We start from the raw sequence: 17,487 nt of genomic DNA, 5'->3' as shown, positions 1-17,487 counted from the left end.
CCAAATCACACTGCACACAGGGTCCCTGAAATCCACTTTTATTCATGTAAAAAAAATCCCCAAAGAATAGAGAAAAAAATGTGACTCCTATTTCCCGGAGCTCCAAGTCTCCAGCCAGCTCTCCCGGGGAAGGGAGGAGACACTGCTAGCTCGAGGGTGTGGGTGTCACAGGGTGCAAAGCCCTGACCAGGGCCCTAACCTAAGACTGAGGGCAGGAAGGAGGGGCCCCAGGAGGATGAAGGGAGTTAGCTGAGGTACTTGCCCCGGGTTTAAAAAAATAAAATTTCTAGATAAAAAGTTAAAAGAAAAAAAAAAGCATTAGTGTCGTTGCTTCCTGCCCTCCACCCAGCGCCCACCCTGGCCCTGTGGCCACCTCGCTCAGCCAGTTCAGAGCTGCGTGTTCTCCTCCTGGCTCTCCGAGTCAGCGCCCGACAGATGCCCACTGCTCCCGGGTGCGTGACCGTTGCTGGCACAGGCCACCAGAGGCCCGTCCCCCAGCCCCTCCGGCATCTCGCCCAGCAGGCTCCGGCGGATCTCCTGGGGGAGCCTCGCCCGCTGCTCCTGACACTCCTGGGCCAGCTGGGCCAGCAGCTGTGGGAGGAGGACGGGCATCACAGGCGAGGCCTGGCTGCCTTGCACCCCGTCTGCCCATCTGTTCGCCCATGGCCTCACCTTGGGCTCCTCTTCTGCCAGCTGTTGCAGGACCTGCTGCTGCCCAGCCACAAGACGGTCATGCCGCTGCTTCTGGGCCTCCTCCAGCTACAGGGGTGGGCAAGGTCTCAGCTGAGGGGCCCTGAGGGAAGGGCTAGAGCCTCGAGGCTCTGGCTGGGTATAGAAGTCAGGTGGGCGAGGCCGGGCGCAGTGGCTCACACCTATAATCCCAGCACTTTGGGAGGCTGAGGTGGGCAGATCACCTGAGGTCAGAAGTTCGAGACCAGCGTGGCCAACATGGTGAAACCCCATCTCTACTAAAAATACAAAAATTAGCCGGGCGTGGTGACTGATGCCTGTAATCCCAGCTACTCGGGAAGCTGAGGCAAGAGAACTGCTTGAACCCAAGAGGCAGAGGTTGCAGTGAGCCAAGATCGCGCCACTGCACTCCAGCCTGGGCGACAGAGCGAGACTCTGTCTCAAAGAAAAATAAAGAAGTCAGGTGGGCGAAGGCTCCCAGGGTGATGTATCAGGGTTGTGAGAGGACTGGGCCCAAGGACACCAAAGCCAGGGGCACTGGTACAAACAGTTGGCTTTGGGTATGATGTGGGTACCCCAGGGCTGTTGGGCACCTGAGAAAGGCTCTAGAAGAACCTTGAGGGCAATGTGGCACCAGGCCAGGCACGGAGACGGGTGTCTGATGAGTGAAGGAAGGGAGGTGGGGTAGGGTGGCCTGGGAGGCTGACTCACCCGACGGATGGAGTTGACTGACTCAGTGATGTGCCGACGGTTAATCTCCGTCAGTTCCCTGCACAGGAGCAACGCAGGATGGCTCGGGGCCCAGACACCTGCCCTGCCTCCCCAGTACCCAGATGGCCCCCGGCCCCGATGCCCTTACGCCTCCTTCTTATGCTTGTCCCTAGTCTTGGCCTCCGAGATGCTGTTATGGCGCTTTCTGTCCAGGATCTTCTGCAGCTCCTTCTTCTCCCTGGAGAAGCCAGCAGGGGAAGAGGAGGGGTCAGCGGCAGAAGCACAGACTCTGCCCTCCTTCTGGTACTAGAAGTCCCCAGCTCTTCCCATAGACAATCCTCGGCTTTCACCTCTCGTTCATCTCTTTCAGCCTCTTGAACTGAGTTGTGTTTGCATCAAGGGCGACCTCCCTGAGCCGCTGCAGAGCCTGTGGACACAGGGAGCCGACAGGTGACGCCGGGCTGATGACAGGTCTATCCAGGAGGCTTTCCCTGGCCACTGCAGGCCCCCTACCTGTCTCAGGTGTTCCAGCCTCCGCTGGGCCTCTGCGTCCACCTGGGCCTCCCGCAGCTCCAGCAGGCTCTGCACCTGTCTGTTCTGGAACTCCTGATACCGCTTTGCCTCGTCCTCCCCCTCTTTCGTGTCCTCCACATCAGCGGCCCCACCTCTGCGAGGAGAACCCCTCTGGGTGATCTTGGGTCCGTCACATGGACTGGGATGGGGAGGGTGTGTAGGGGGGCACATCCTGGCAAGCGATGGCAGACACCATCCCATGGGGCCAGGTCTGTTATGCAAAACAGGAGGCCTGTTAGCTCCACCCAAGTGATGGGAGCCTGTTTGGACAACAAGCTCCTCACGGACTTCAAAAGAGATGTCACTCCCTGGGGGACACAGGGACGCCTGGTATGGAAAGCCTCCTCCGTCCTTGTACTGAACCCTCCTCCCTGGAGGTCAAGGAGCGGCTCTTGCCATCTCTCCATGCCCACCGACCCCCATGTTCACATCAGCGCACCCAGCACACATAGCACACAGGTGGCCCAGACACTCACAGGGCACCTGGCCGCGGGCGGCACCTGCCCTCAGCCTGTGCCTGAGCCAGGCCATCCAGCAGGCGGCGGGTGAGGGTGACTGCCTTCCGCTGATGCTTCTTGCGCAGCTCCCGCAGGTCTCGCTCTTGCCGGCTCCGGAGCTTGACCAGAGCCTTGTGACCTCGGAGCTCGTCCAGCGGGGTGGGGGCCACCTCTGGGAGCGGCAGAGCAAAGGTGGGTGGGGGGTGGGAGAACCTGCAAGGCAGCCCCCCGCCTCCAGGTATCCCTCCCCTACCTGAAAGGATGCTGGCGATGAGATCGTCGCGCTGCCCTGGGGAGCAGAGGCCCTGTGAGGAGCTGGACAGGGTGGTGGGGTGCCTCCCCGCAGCCCACCCCCGATCCAGGCCGTTCCTTACCTGGGCTGCTGAGGGAGGTGCTGGTAGGGGAGGTGGTGGGGCCAGGGGGCCGGCGGGGGGAGGCATCCAGTGGGCTAGGGGTGGGGTTTGAGGACGGCTGAGACCCCAGCTGCTGAGACTGGGTGTCCTGGCACGCCTCTTGGCCAGCCTGAGCCTATAGGGAGGAAGGAGAATGCTCTTTCCAGAAATGTTCCCTCCAGACCCTTCTGTCCTCTACCACCTCCTGGGGCTCCTAGCGCTCGTCAGCCTCGCTTAGTCCAAGCCACTGTTGGGCTGCTCTGTAACAGGAGGCTGTCTGCATGAGAAGAGCTATAAATCAAGCCTTTCTAGACCCCTTTTCCACATGGGCTGTGGGGAAGATAACAGAATGCCAGCCCACTGCATGTGCTCAGGAACTCCCAGATTGTTCTGGAAAGGCCCGGCCCAGCCCCAAGCCTCCTCTCCTCCCCTGCCCATGTACCCCAGCCTTGCCTATAGTCGCTCATTTTCCTTGCTGCTCAGCTCCTGATTAAATCAACAGAGGACTCAACCGCAGAGTGGGCACCAGCCTCTCCGCTAACAGCTCCGGGCAGCCCTAATTGCAGTCATCTCTCTCCGCCCGCCTGCCGCAGGCCCCCGGGGGACTGGGTCTGGAAGCGCAGGTGAACCTCTGCGCCTGACCCCTCCCCACGGAAGCCACTGCCCTCCTCATGGCTCCCAGGACACCATGTCTGAACAGCTTCTGTGGCTTCGCACTGCCCTGACGAAGTGGCTGGGACCCCTGTACCCCTACTCCGAGCCTGCATGGAGCTGGAGGAATTCCAGCCCAGGTCTGACCTGAAGGCCTCCCGAATGCAAATGGGTGGTTTTCATCTCCTCAAAATCCTAGGGCTGCCAAGCCTACTGCGCGAGAGAGACCAGAAGCCCCCTCCTCACATGGCCACAGCAGTCGTGTCCAGCGGCCCCCTGGGTCACAGTGAGCCTGAGCCCTGCCCTGCCCCAGCTCACCTCACTCTCCCCAATGAGGGCGGCCAGCTGCCGGGCCCTCTGGTCCATCAGGCTGACGTGCTTAATGGGGTTGATCAGGGCCTCCGCGTAGTCTGGGGGGAGGCAGAAGGCCAGGGTCTCAGAGACAGAACCCCCAGGCCACCCCCACCCGCCACCTCTGGTCTCAATGAGGAATTCCTGAACTTGTCCTCGGATCTGTTCCCTACTCAGTTGGGGCCATCCAGCTTGGCCACTCCCAGGCCCTGGGGGTGGCCCTTGTCCCTCACACTCCCTGGCCAGGCCGGCCCCGCCCACCCCCAGCTCACCCTGGTGGTCGTCAGGAATGTAGTCCGAGGCTTCGGTGTAGATGAGCAGGGCTGGCAGGCAGAGCGGTTGGTTGGCCTCATTCCGCAGGCAGACGTAGTGGTACCCTGTGTGGGCAGGAAGGCAAGGTTGGGTTGCTGGGCCAGGTGGGAGCCCTACCCACTGCCCGCTGTGCTGCCCAGAGCCCACCAAGGCCTCACCGGAGCGGATGGCAGAGACAGGCAGGATCCGGTGCCCTACGAATTTACCCCCCTCCTCAAAGGCTGCGATGCGAAGTGAAGCCAGCGTGGGCAGCACCACCTGTGGGCCAGACTGGAGCTGAGCCGCGGGGCTGACCCTGGGCCACTGTGGCTACCAGGCCACAGGTAACCACAGCCATCAAAGCCTAACACAGCAGACCTTCAGAAGAGCTGACCTACTGACCATCAGTCACCATCGCCACTAAGTTGATGGCTGACCCCACTTCATGTCCTGGCCTAATGGATGACTGCAGCCATCAGACCCTGAGGCAAGATGACAGGCAGCCAGGCCCCTCCAGGGCCCCCATAGACAGTTCTGGTCATCACCAATTTAGAAACGGGAGTGAGCCATGAGCAGGAAACCAAGAACACACGCGCCCAGGCTGGGAGCAGAGGCCGCGTCCATGTAGGGCCCTGCGGGGTGCGGAAGAGCGCATATGAGCTTGGGGTTGTGACCTCAGCTCCTGCCTCGGAAACAGGGCAGGCTGTGTCCACTCCTTGCAGGGGACAAAAGACGTCTAGCTGACACCCCCCAACCCCCATCTCACCTTCTCACCCTGGTCTCTTACCCTGAGGAAGGCAGGGAGCCTGACGCTCGGACAGGCAGGTCCTGGGGGACCCATGGCGCCCCCCAATTTCTGATCCCCAGTCGCCAACGGTGTGCCTGGTTCCTGTTCTCCCAGCTGAGAGCCAGGGTGGTCTGGGCTGGATCTGCCTGTGCCTGGACGGGTGCGGGGGCCAGGCTCACCTTGGGGAAGTCGAAGGGCTCCTCGTCCCACACGGGGTTGAACGAGTTCCCCTGAGAGGTCCGGGTGCGGTACTTGCGCCGCGTGTCAACAGGGAGGCCAAACATGTCCACCTCCACGTAGATGCCCACCTTCCTGTCGGACAGGAACTGCCCTGAGATCACCTGGGGGGTGGGCCAAGGAGGGTGAGGTGGATGCTGAGAGTCCTGCCCCCAGGACACCCCTGGCCTGAGCCTCCCCCCAGGCCCCACCTTGACCCGCAAGGCATTGGCCACGATGCCATCCACGATGACCTCAGTGAAGGGGTCGAAGGACTTGTCCGGCCGCCGCATGAACTCCGGCTTGAGCAGGTACCCGCTGCGCCCATTGTACTCAAAAACGCCCGCATTGAGCTGCATCGCCACATCTGGGGTGCCATGGGCAAGTCGAGCAGGGCCAGGGATCAGGCAGGACGGTGCCATGTGGGGAATGGGAGATCATCAGGTCAGATGGCATCCAAGGTCCAGGGTCAGGGGTGGGCTCAAATGGCAGCAGGGTCCAGATCCAGAACAGATCAGACAGGAGAGGGATCTGGCATCAGCCAAGGGCAGGAGGCGGGGTGAGTCGGGGGCTGGGTTCCCCTGGGATCTGGGATTAGACAGGGTCAGAGGTCCATTCAGGCAAGACCAGCAGGATCGTGGGTCAGAAGTCAGTAAGATTGAGGGCCGGGGTCAAGATGGAGGGGGCCAGGGCTCACCGAGGGTCTGGAAGTTCAGTGCAACAAGCTGGCACCCTACGTTCCAGAAGAGCTGGGGCATATAGTTGGAGGAGTCCACGCGGGTGCCCTTGGGGTAGATGCGGCTGAGCTGCTGCTTGTTGTATCTGAGGTTGGTGGTCAGGGGCCACACAGGTGCCAGGGCCCACCCTGTCAGCCTCCACCTCCAGCCTCAGCCAAGGTGCTCCTGTGACCCCCCACACCCGGCCTCCATTTCTCAGCCTAGCCATGTCCCCTGAGACTGCCTGGACCTGCCCAAACCCCAGGCTAGGGTGCAGGAGGGCTGCCGGAGGGCCAGCACCCTGTGCAGGTGGCACATGTGGGGACAGAACATCAGAGCCGGCCTCCGAGGTCCCACCCTGGCCTGCCCGCCCACAGCACCTTCAAAGGATACTCCACAAACTCCATGGGGCTCTTGGTCAGTTGCTCCATGGCCTTGGTCTCCACGAAGGACGACATCTCGAAGCATTTGTTTCTCTCTTAGGGGTGAGCCAAGAAAGGGCGTCAGACCTGGCAGGGCTGAGCTGGGCAAGCTCCCATGCCTGCCACCCACCCCTACTCACTTCGAGCAGCCTCAAAGGACTTGAACTTGACAGGCTCGATGTAGTTAACAAGCGTGGACATCTCCTCAGTGGCATTCACCTCACTGCTGGCCGTGCCCTATGGGCCCCAACCCAGGGTCAGCAGTGCCATTCCCGCCACAGCTGGCCATTCCCTCACCTGCCCCCCATGAAGGAGGTGCTGACCCTCTTCCCACCACTATACACACACTGCTGGTGGTGCCGACAATCTTCTCCCTGGGGTCTCACTGATGTGCCCTGGACACCACCCAGCTCAAGCAATTTTCCTGCCTCAGCCTCCCAAGTAGCTGGGATTACAGGCGCCCGCCACCTTGCCCGACTAATTTATGTATTTTTAGTAGAGATGGGGTTTCACCATGTTGGCCAGGCTGGTCTTGAACCTCCCAACCTCAGGTGACTCGCCCACCTCAGCCTCCCAAAGTGCTGGGATTACAGGCATGAGTCACCTCGCCTGGCCCATATAGGTGTTACAATTATCATTACTTTTACTGAATCATTTGGGAGTAAATTACAGACATCATGACCCTTTACCCATAAATACTTCAGCATATATGGACATTCTCTTCTATAACTCCAATAATTAAATTCAGGAAACAAAACACTGACATATTATCTACATTATCTAATATGTAGTCCATCTTTAAATTTCACTAATTGCTCCAGTAATTGTCTTTGTCTTTATACCAATGCCTTTTTTTTTTTTTTTTTTTTGGAGACAGAGTCTCCTTTTGTAGCCCAGGCTGGAGTGCAATGGTGCAATCTCAGCTCACTGCATCAGCTCACTGCAACCTCCACCTCCCAGGTTCAAGGGATTCTCGTGCCTCAGCCTCCCGAGTAGCTGGGATCACAGGTGTGAGCCACCACGCCCAGCTCAGACTGATTTTTTCTGTACTAGTCCTCACAGCTACTCATTGCTCCCCATGACAATGCTCCTGCCTCCTGCACCCCTTGGCCCTGCCCCAGGACCTGTGCACATGGTGTCCCCCCTTCCTGAGGTCTCCCTGCCCCACCTCCCTGCCCAGGGCAGACTCCCTGTCCTCTGCCAGTTCTGTGCCCTAACTCGAACCTCCCGGGCCACCTCACCAGCAGAACTGTATGCTTGTTTCCATGCCTGATGACTGAAGACCCCTCCTCCCACCTTCACTCACACCCACACTGAGCCCCAGGAGGCAGGGTTGATGTCAGTCTTGTTGATGGTCAGACCCAGCCCCCTGGGAGGTAAATAGATGCTACCTCCCCCACCTGCCCACTCTGTGGGCCTGACCTCATCTGTAGTTGGCTTTTTGGGGTCTGTCTGTTCCTCCTCTTCCTCATCTTCCTCCTCATCCTCACGGTCAGCAGGTCCAAGAACATAGGGGCCCCGGTTCAGGCCCTCCTCGCCCAGAGACTTCTGAGGCTCCAGGCTGGGCTTCTCAAGCCCCACCTCCTCCCCATTGCTCAGGCCTGGGCAGCTGTCAGAGCTGGGAGACCCTGCAGAGGACAGGGCTACAGGGTCAGGGGTCAGGACCACACAGCTGCTTAGGAAGCCTGGAGGGGTTTTTCCCAGTGTGTGCAGAGGTGACTCAGTGGGGAATTCAAGGGGTACTCTCAGGGCAGTGTGGCTTGGGGAGAGGCCAAGAGGTCAGGGGTCAGGCGGTATTAAACCCAGTAGTGGTTGAGAGGGGTCATAGGTCAAAGGTAAAGGTCTGAAGTGATATTCAGCAGGGAGGTAGATAGGGTGGTTCAGTGGGGTGAGAAGTCAGGAAGTAGCGTACCACAGCCTTAATAGCAGGGTAAGGGATGACATAGAGGGGTTACAGGTCAGGGGTAAGTCACAGCCATGTCTAAGGAGGGGGCATAGTGAGGTGAATAGTCAGGGGTGAGAGGTCAGAGGTCAGCTGAAATGATAACCAACTGGGCAGGTGGACTCAATGCGAGCTTAGGGGCCTGAGGTCACACCCAGTGTGGGATGTGGTTTACTGAGGTCAGAGGTCAGCCTTCGGAGCCATCACCGGGTTGTGGGAAGGCTCTGAGAGGTGAGAGGCTGAGGTTGGGAGTCAGGAGCTGGGGTGCAGCTCAGTGAGACGTGCACCTGAGGTCAGGGGTCAGAGGCCCCACACCAGCTGACAGGTGGTGAGGAGACAGGCCGGTTGTGGGAACAGGCGTGCAGCGAGGCGGGAGGATGGGCTGGGGGTCTGGGATGAAGTGTCACGGCGCCTGGAGCATGAGGCCAGAGGCTGGGTCAGGTCAGGGTGGCGGGCCGGGCTGGGGCCTACCAAGCTGCGGGGAGGAGGGCTCGGTGGCCGCGGAGCTCTCGCTCAGGGCAGAATTGCTCTGCTCCAGGGGCCGCTTGCGCCCGGCACTGTCTGGGCCACCTGCGCTGGGTCGGTGCCGCTTCTTGTTCTTCACCAGGATACGGCCCATCAGGTCCTGGGGGCTGGGCAGGGGAACGCCTGGGGCCAGCTGGGCAGGCATGGACGAGTCAGGGCCCTGGACCGGGTCTGCAGCACCCTGGCCCCCACGCCACCCCCCTCGCTCCGAGCCCCCATACCGGGTACTTGTCCAGAGGCTCAATGAGTAGTGCGTCTCCAAAGATGGAGCGGCAGTATTCAGCCATCTTTGCCTGCTGCTTTGCCCTGTGGAACCGAGGTCAGAGGTCAGAGGTCCCCAGGGGAAGCTGGGGTCTACAGGACATGTCAGTGACAGTTCGCAGGGTTGGAGGTCCCTGAGCAGTCCAACAGCGCTGAGGTGGGAGGGCTGTCCCCGGGTCCATGGGGTTTCATGCCAGGGGCTTACTCACGAGTCCACGTGGTTCTCGAAGGAAAGGATGACGGGGTAGGGCGAGGTCTTGAAGGCAGTCTCGGCAATGGCCTCCAGCACGTCGCGCAGAGGCACCTCCGTGGTCATGGTGAAGCCGTGGGTAATGAAGGGTTCCTCCTCGGGCGGCCGTCCCTTCCACACGTCCAGCTCCACGCAGCGGCAGCCCCATAGCAGTGCCTGGCGGTACATCTCCACCGACGAGGTCCCAGCCAGCTGCCCCGCTGGGGACGACGCTCCGTCACCAAGGCCGCCCACCAGCCCAGCTCCTCACCACCCCGGCCCCACCTGGAACCAGGCCATGCTGGATTTGCAGAGGGCTCTCCGTCTCTCAGATGGATACCCACCACCTGTCCATCCCACCAGCGTGAGCTGGGAGTCATCCCTGAGACTCACTATAGCTCCCTACTGCCTCAACAATCCCTCCCTCTCCTCACTCCCTCCGCCCACCTCAGCCCTGGCACAGCTCACACCACCTTCTGTGTGGAAGACTCCAGGCCTCCCTGCCTCCAATCCAATCTCTTTTTTTTGTTTGAGACGGAATCTCGCTCTGTCACCCAGGCTGGAGTGCGGTGGCACGACCTTGGCTCACTGCAACCTCTGCCTCCCTGGTTCAAGCGATTCTCCTGCCTCAGCCTCCCAAGTAGCTGGGATTACAGCTGCCCACCACCATGCCTGGCTAATTTTTGTATTTTTAGTAGAGACGGGGTTTCACCATGTTGGCCAGGCTGGTCTCGAACTCCTGACCTCAGGTGATCCACACGCCTCAGCCTCTCAAAGTTCTGGGATTACAGGCGTGAACCACTGTGCCTGGCCTCAATCCAATCTCTATAGAGCAGCTGGCATCATCCTTCTAAAAACATATCATATCAGGTCACATCACCTCTTCTGCTTCACCCTCCAAAAAGCCTCTCCCTCCCACTCAGGATGAATCCAAGTACCTCTAGGCCCCTGGGCTTAGCCCTGCCTTGCTCTCCCTCTCTTAGCAGGCACCTATCTCCAGCACTCTGCACCCTGCCCCACCAGCTTCCTTTCTGCTTTTTTATTATTTATTTAATTTTTTTTTTAGAAAGGGTCTCACTCTGTCACTCAGGCTGGAGTGCAGTGGTGCAATCACAGCTTACTCCTGCCTCAGCCTTCCCAGAACCAAGCAATACTCCCACCTCAGCCTCCCAAGCAGCTGGGACCACAGACATGCGCCACTATGCCCAGCTAATTTTTTAAAAATTATTTGTAGAGATGGGGTCATGCTATGTTGCCCAGACTGGTCTCAAAACCTGGGCTCAAGTGATCTGCCTGCTTTAGCCTCCCAAAGTTCTGGGATTACAGGCATGAGTCACCGCACCCAACCCCCTTCCAGCCTCTTAAAAGCACCCTGCAGGCTGGGCGAGGTGGCTCATGCCTATAATCTCAGCACTTTGGGAGGGCGAGGTGGGCAGATCACCTAAGGTCGAGAGTTTGAGACCAGCCTGACCAACATGGAGAAACCCCATCTCTGCTAAAAACACAAAATTAGCCGGGAGTGGTGGCACATGCCTGTAATCCCAGCTACTTGGGAGGCTGAGGCAGGAGAATCGCTTGAACCGGGGAGGCGGAGGTTGCGGTGAGCCGAGATCATGCCATTGCACTCCAACCTGGGCAACAAGAGCCAAACTCTGTCTCAAAAAAAAAAAAAAAAAAAATGCACCCTGCAGTCTCTCCTGCTGCAGGCCCTAACACAAGCTGTTCCAGCCCTTCCCTGGGAAAGCCACCATGAGGCCCTACTGGTCAGGGCTGGCTGCCTGTTCCCTGCCTGCATCCCCAGCACTGGCCGATGAATGAGCAAATGGGCCAAAAGGACTGTGCCCCAGGAGGAGTGGGGCTGTGCAAGGGTCACAGGGCAGAGGTCACGGGCGCCACCCTTGCTCCGCGCTCACCAGTGAGATAGGTGTTATGCGAGGAGTTGATGAAGTAGGCACTCAGCGGCTGGGTCATGTCCGCACTCAGATCCAGGGCTTCCAGGGGCAGGATGCCATTCTCCTCGCCTCCCAGGTAGCGGCTAAAGCCCTCCATGGACATCTGGTCTGGGGTGGGAGGGGATCAGCAGGGTCAGCTGGGGTCCCACCTGCCCCCACCCACATGCACCCCGGCCAGCTCACCTCGCTCCAGAAACTGCTGGTTGGGCTCATACTTTTCGATGAGCAGCCGGGCCTGGGAGGGCCGCAGGGGCGGGTACAGCACTTCGTTGAGTCTTGGGTCGCGTTGCTTCTGGTTGATGAAGTCCATGAGCTGCTCCAGCGTCAGGTATGGCTTGCCCTTGGCGCCTCTGGAGGGGACAGGAAGCTGGGTCAGGACGGAGCCTCGCAGGGCTCCCACCCCCTCGCCAAGCCCTTGCCCTGGGCATGGGAGTCAGAAGGCCTGCCCCTGGATCTGGCACCCAGTGAGTGGGACTCTGGGTGAGTCATGGCCAACCTCTGGGCCTCAGTTTCCCCCTTTACTCTCCTGACTACTCAGGATTGTCAAGGCAGCAGACTAGTGGGCACTGGCAATAACCGGGGCTTAGGAGCTGCCAAGTGGTCAGCCCACCACCCCTTGCTTCCAGACCTCACAACATGCCTGAGCCTTGGACCCCATTGCACAGTGGGCTGATTAAACCAACCCTGGCACAGGGTTAGCCCAGAGCTGCCTGTAACTGAGGGGCAGAAATGGCGGCTCTGGGCCAGGCGCAGTGGCTCACGCTTGTAATCCCAGCACTTTGGGAGGCCGAGGCGGGCGGATCACGAGGTCAGGAGATCGAGACCATGGTGAAACCCCGTCTCTACTAAAAATACAAAAAATTAGCTGGGCGTAGTGGCGGGCGCCTGTAGTCCCAGCTACTCGGAGAGGCTGAGGCAGGAGAATGGCGTGAACCTGGGAGGCGGAGCTTGCAGTGAGCCGAGATGGCGCCACTGCACTCCAGCCTGGGCGACAGAGCGAGACTCCATCTCAAAAAAAAAAAAAAAAGAAATGGCGGCTCTGAGCACAGGCACATCATCGACAGGTTCTCCCTGGGCACCCCTCCGCCCCCCGGCGCTCCAGGACCCGGCCCACCAGTTTCCCCTCTCCCCATTGAGCTAGAGGCACACTAAGCAGAAACTAAACACAGAGCACAGGGGCTGTGAGGCAGGCCGGGCCCACTCACATCTCCAGCAGGATCTTGTCAATGTCCGGCCGCAGACACAGCTTGTTCAGGAACCGCTCAAAGATTTCCAAGGAAAACTCATCGGGCCGGATGGACTCACTCTGGAGGTCGAGGAATGTGGGGTGAGAAGCCGGGGCGGCCAGCCCCGGAAGGGTGGGTGCCCACCATGACACCCCACCCTGCCCCTGTCCCCACCCCACACACCCGATTGAATTTGAGGCCACAAGATTCCAACGCAGTCTCCACCCGCTTCTTGTCTGCTGAGAACATCTTCAGGATGCTGATGCGGGCAGGAGGGGTTCAGGGTCAGTGGAGGACAAAGGTCACCAAGGTCAGGGCAGGAGGAAGGTGCTGGGGGAAGGGGTGCTCACTTCTTGACGGGGATCCGACCATCCTGGTTCACCTGCAGCTTCAGCTTCGTGTACCTGGTGAGGCGGATGAAGAGGTCACACCCTGAAAAGGGCCACGTGAACCCCCCGGCTCCCCCTCGGGTGGCCTGGGGCTCACGCTTTGCGCAGGAAGGTGTTCCGGGAGGCGTTCTGAGCCAGGATGTTCATAGCCAGCTTGAACAGCTCCTCGGACCAGACCTGGGGGGCCAGTATACACGGGGAGGCGGTGAGTGGGGGACAGAGGGGCTGCCCAGCCACAACCCAGGTCCACAACTGTCTCTGGTACACAGTAGGTCACAGAGCAGCCTAGAACACAGCAGGTGTTCGGTAAATGATGGCCAACTCATGGAATAAGACAGTGACTCCCCCCTCGTCCCCTTGGTGCCAGCCCACCTTGGCTGTGTCATCCTGCACAGCCATGAAGTTCAAGAACACTGTGTTCACCGGGTCTGGCCCAGACACCACCGTCATCAGCTTCTCTTCCAGCCGGGCATCGGGACCCCCAAAGCCCAGAACTTCCCGGATCTTGGGGTCCTGAGTAGGTGACAGCGAAGGGTGAGGAGGGGGCTCCCAGGCCTCACAGCCTCACTGTGGTCTTCACTCCCAGGCTCCATCACTCACCTTGGGCAGGCGGGCGTACCGGCCTGTCCGTGTGTCCCTGATGGAACTGATGTCCAGTGTGTCCACCTCCTGGGGGGAACCAGATGCCGGGCTGGGTATGAGAGGCTGCAGGGCGATAGCCAGGAGCCTCCAAGCTCCCTACCCAGGCCAGGGAGTGACCAGCCCCTGGCTATAGCCCCAGCCTCAGCTCCTGCCCTGAGCACTTCCTGTCTGGGCAGCAGTGGGAGAGGTCAGCCTGCAGCCGGGCCCCACCCCCACGGGCAGGGCAGGGGTCTGGGACGGGGGTCCTTGGCCTGAGCGAGCTGCAGCAGTGGCCACCCTCACCATGTTGGGGCCCGTCCAGTACAAGAAGAAGCCATTGGGGTCCACACGCAGGGTCACCAGGTTCCGACTGGAGGTCTCCTGGGGACAGCACAGGGCAGCAGGGGTCAGGAAGTGAGGGCTGTGGTGCAGGCCTGGTCCCTGGGGCCCTCCCATCATGCACCCCAGAGTTCCTGCCCATGAGCTAAGACGAAACCTCATCCAGTCCACAGGTCGTGTGTGGCTGCCTGTGGCCCTCAGAACAAAGCCAAGGTCCTAGGTGTGACATTCAGTGTCACACCTACCCCAACGCCTCTTCCCAGCCTCACCTCCCTCTGGCCCTAGGATTCTACCTGACCTTTCCCAGGGCTTTCTCTCATGTTCCCTTCGCCAGGACACCTTGCCCTTCCTTCTCCACCCGTGAAATCTGACCCACCCCCTGGAAGGGGTCCTCAGCCCCCATCCTGGGCTCAGTTTCCCCAGAAGTGCTGAGAGCTCTGTGACAGTGGCAGCCCCCCAATTCACCCCACTACAGAATGTTTAAGGCATGAAAGTGAGAAGTCTGACTCCCACTGCCCTTCTGCATCCCTTGGGACACCACGATGGCCCCTTGGTCTGCCTCAAAGCTCATTATCCACCTTACCACATCTACCGGGGTCCTTACAGCCTCAAAGCTCATCCCCATCTTACAGAAGAACAGTCCCCCTAGAAGGGGACTTGCCCTACTCTCAGGACCGGGCAGTGAGCTCTTCCTCTCTCAAACAGCCGTGCAGCTGGCAGGGGGCAGGGAAGTGCATGCCAGCCCCATTTTCTGAGAAGGGCCCGGTCCCTGGCACACTCCCAGGGCCACCTCGTGTGACTCAGGACCAGCAGCCAGAGGGGCTGTCCTCCAGGGCTTAGACTCGGCCAGGGCCAGAGTGACCAAGTGACTACAGGTAGAACCCTCCTATTCCAGGTTCTTCCAGACAGAAAAAGATCCCACCTCATGTTGGGTGCCACCCCCAAAATGCTGCTCAGTGTCTGGTGGACAATATTATTATTATCAATACATCTCATGTACGCACACCGCCCCTACTGCACACCAGGTACAGTTCTATGCACCTAGCATCTTCGAGCACACGAAGGCCTCCTAACCAGCCTAAGAGGCATGTGCTGTTGTCACTCCCATTTTACAGATGAGGACACTGAGTTACAGGGACACTTCGTAGCCTGCCCGAGGTCACTGGAGCCAGGACCTGCTTGCAGGCAGTGTGGTTGCAGTGTCCTGTGACCTGGGAAGCAGGGAGCGGAGACTTCTGCCAGGCTCCCAGCTCCTGGCCTCAGCCACACCCCACTGTGGGGCCTGGGATAAGTCTCTGCTTTCCAGATCTGGGTTTCCTCTTCTGGAGAATAGGGATTGCACCAGCCCCACCCATGGCAGGCTTTGCTTACAAAAGATGGGCGTTCATCTGGGAACAGAAGGGGCAGAAGGCCCCCAAAATTTGGGGATGCATGGGCCTCTCCCCACTTCAGTGTGCTGACACCCAGCCCCAGCCCCTCTCGGGTTTCCCAACCCTACCCTGGGCCTGAGGCCCCCGAATGGTGTGCAGAGAGGGGAGTCTATGGGTACTGCCCCTAATGTTTCCCTCCCACCTCTCCCCAGGGGTCTGGACCTCAAAGGCAGCCCAGGCCCCCTGCTCTCCTGCCCCAAGCCTCTGTCAGCACCCCCTACCCCACCCCCAGGGCCCTCTCCCTGTTCCCACTTCCTTATTTGGGTTTATCACAGTGGAAGGAAAAGAAGAAACTTTTCCCTTCAGGCCAGCCTGGGGGGAGGGGTCTCCCCCGGCCCCTGGGGCACCCAGGCACCCCTCCTCGCACACCTGCCACTTCAGGCCACGCCCCCATCTCCTCCCCCCAGCTCCCACGCCTACCCCGGGCCCCACCCAGCCGGAAAAGAGCCCAGAGTCTTCCAGGCCCGTGGCCTGACTGGGAAGGAGCCGCGAGGAAGCTCAGGCCGGCCGGGTGGAGGCCCTGGGGAAGGAGGGGGCCCAGGGGGCAGAAGAGGGGACCCAGGATGGGGATGGGCAGCCGAAGGTGGGGACACAGGCATTTGGGAAGCACCAGGGGCAGGACAGGGAAAGGGGGGCCAGGATGTATTGGGGTTCAAGGTCCCAAGCCTGAGGAGTGGGGAGCAAAGTTCCCAGGGGTGGAGGAACTTGGGGGGCAAAGTCTCCACTAGGGAGTGACTGGGTGCTCCCATCTGAGCAGGGAGCTGGGCTGGGATCCAGAAGCAGGGCGAAGGGGTGCCAACCAGAACAGGGGGAAAAATGATGAATGGACGAGGACTGTTCAGGCAGGGCACCGGGGAGAGTAGGGGCGCCCTGGCACACACCCAGAATGAGGATGCCCCGAGCCAGCCTGGAGGTCAGGGTCCTGCAGCCGGGGAGTCTAGTGCTGGGCAGGGGTCTGGGGAACAGGCCAGGATCGGGGAACCAGAATTAGTCTGGCAGGGAGCGGTGGGAAGAACGAATAGAAAACAGGGGGACGGGGTTTATTGGGGTTCAAAGTCTCTGCGCCAAGGAGTGGAGCCAAATTTTCCAGAGCTGAGGGACTGGGAGTTGGGGGGACAAAGTCTTCATTACGGAGACGATCGGGGACTTAAGTTTCCGGGGCGCCGCCAGGCTGGGATGAGGGTGGCGCCACAGGCAGGCGAGGCTGGGGTGGGGGTCCCCAGCGTCTGGTCGAGCTTGACTGAAAGAGTCCCGGGATCTGGGCGGAGCAGGGGCCCGCGCGCTTACCTCGTCCCATTTGATGAACTTACTCCCGCGCCGCAGGGTCTCCACCACGGTGGGCGGCTCCAGCTGCAGCGCGTGGACGCCGGGCTGGGCGCCCGCCATGGCCGGACCAGGGGCGGGTCGGGGACCCACGGAGCCCTGACGGGGACCGACGGCGCCGCTGCTCCCACCGCGCGGCCCGCTCCGGCCCCGCGGCGTCAGTGCCCGCCCGCCCGCCAGTCTGTCCCGGACCGACCAGAGCCTCGGCGGGGCCCGGGCGGGGCGGGGACGGGGCGGGGCCTCCCGAGCTCCGCCCCCTCCCACCGCGTCGGACCCGCCCGCCCCGCGTCGGCTCCCCCTGGCGGCCGGGCCGGCGACTGCAGCCTGGGCGGGGATTGGGGCAGGGGCCCGCGGACGGGTCGGGGGCTTTGCTGCGGGGCTCAGCAGGACCTGATTCTTCAGGACTGTGGTGGAAGGAGGGCGCTGGGGGCCGAAGTGGCTGTTGGGGAGCAGCTGGAGGGACTGGGTGTAGAGGGCGCTGCTTAAGGCGGTCCGGGATCAGCCCACTGAGGTTTCTGAGCGACGGGGGCTGCAGTACCAGTGGAGAGCTGGACTTGGGCCGGGGGTCGCCGCAGAGCCCTGTCGCCCACCCTCTTCTGCCGCACTTAGCTGAATGCAGGAAAAGCTTCTCCCCCCGCCCCCCGCCCTGGCTTCGCCTCACCCACTCTTATGCTGCGCGGTCCCCCCTCCCTGGGAGCACTTAGCCTGCTAATGGACCTCCCGCCGGCAGGCACCCCTCCCCCGTCCCTAGCCCAGGGAGGCCGGGCGCCTGCCACCTCCTTTGAGGACCCAAGCATCCTGGTCTTCGAGAGTAGGCCCTAGAACAGCCCCCTTCTTGTTGCCGCAGACTCCCATGACTGGAGCCTGACTGTGAGCCTCTTGGCTGGGAACCGCGGGGGGGACGCTGTTGTCTGCCCAGAGGGGTCAGAAGCTTTGTGGGTGTCCCCAGACAG

At 60.8% G+C, this 17,487-nt stretch overlaps 1 protein-coding gene across 4 annotated transcripts; it reads right to left on the bottom strand.

The window, feature by feature from the left end:
* Positions 1 to 22: 22 nt before the first annotated feature.
* Positions 23 to 16,739, bottom strand: PLCB3 (phospholipase C beta 3). 4 transcript variants are annotated; one of them, XM_055237830.2, is made up of 31 exons: positions 16,499 to 16,739; positions 13,746 to 13,823; positions 13,422 to 13,490; positions 13,194 to 13,334; positions 12,919 to 12,998; positions 12,783 to 12,836; positions 12,616 to 12,691; positions 12,412 to 12,512; positions 11,390 to 11,556; positions 11,168 to 11,314; positions 9,235 to 9,475; positions 8,986 to 9,070; positions 8,711 to 8,897; positions 7,720 to 7,940; positions 6,438 to 6,534; positions 6,269 to 6,353; positions 5,857 to 5,981; positions 5,372 to 5,526; positions 5,123 to 5,284; positions 4,336 to 4,435; positions 4,138 to 4,242; positions 3,833 to 3,924; positions 2,846 to 2,999; positions 2,725 to 2,760; positions 2,451 to 2,643; positions 1,915 to 2,068; positions 1,752 to 1,828; positions 1,550 to 1,639; positions 1,402 to 1,459; positions 673 to 759; positions 23 to 591 (listed from the first exon to the last, which is right to left on the bottom strand). In XM_055237830.2, the coding sequence occupies exons 1-31, from the start codon at positions 16,595 to 16,597 to the stop codon at positions 388 to 390; spliced, it is 3,720 nt and encodes a 1,239-aa protein (XP_055093805.1). In that variant the 5' UTR covers positions 16,598 to 16,739; the 3' UTR covers positions 23 to 387. The 4 variants fall into 4 exon arrangements, with proteins under 4 accessions (XP_055093805.1, XP_055093730.1, XP_055093841.1 ...); XM_055237755.2 differs by having other exon boundaries at positions 7,720 to 7,925; positions 16,499 to 16,736; XM_055237866.2 differs by lacking the exons at positions 13,422 to 13,490; positions 13,746 to 13,823 and adding an exon at position 15,280 and having other exon boundaries at positions 7,720 to 7,925; positions 13,194 to 13,279.
* Positions 16,740 to 17,487: the final 748 nt, after the last annotated feature.

Source organism: Symphalangus syndactylus, chromosome 1 (assembly GCF_028878055.3).
Source record: "Symphalangus syndactylus isolate Jambi chromosome 1, NHGRI_mSymSyn1-v2.1_pri, whole genome shotgun sequence".
In the NCBI taxonomy this organism is placed as follows: Eukaryota; Metazoa; Chordata; class Mammalia; order Primates; family Hylobatidae; genus Symphalangus; species Symphalangus syndactylus.
This window is presented reverse-complemented; position numbering and strand designations above follow the sequence as displayed.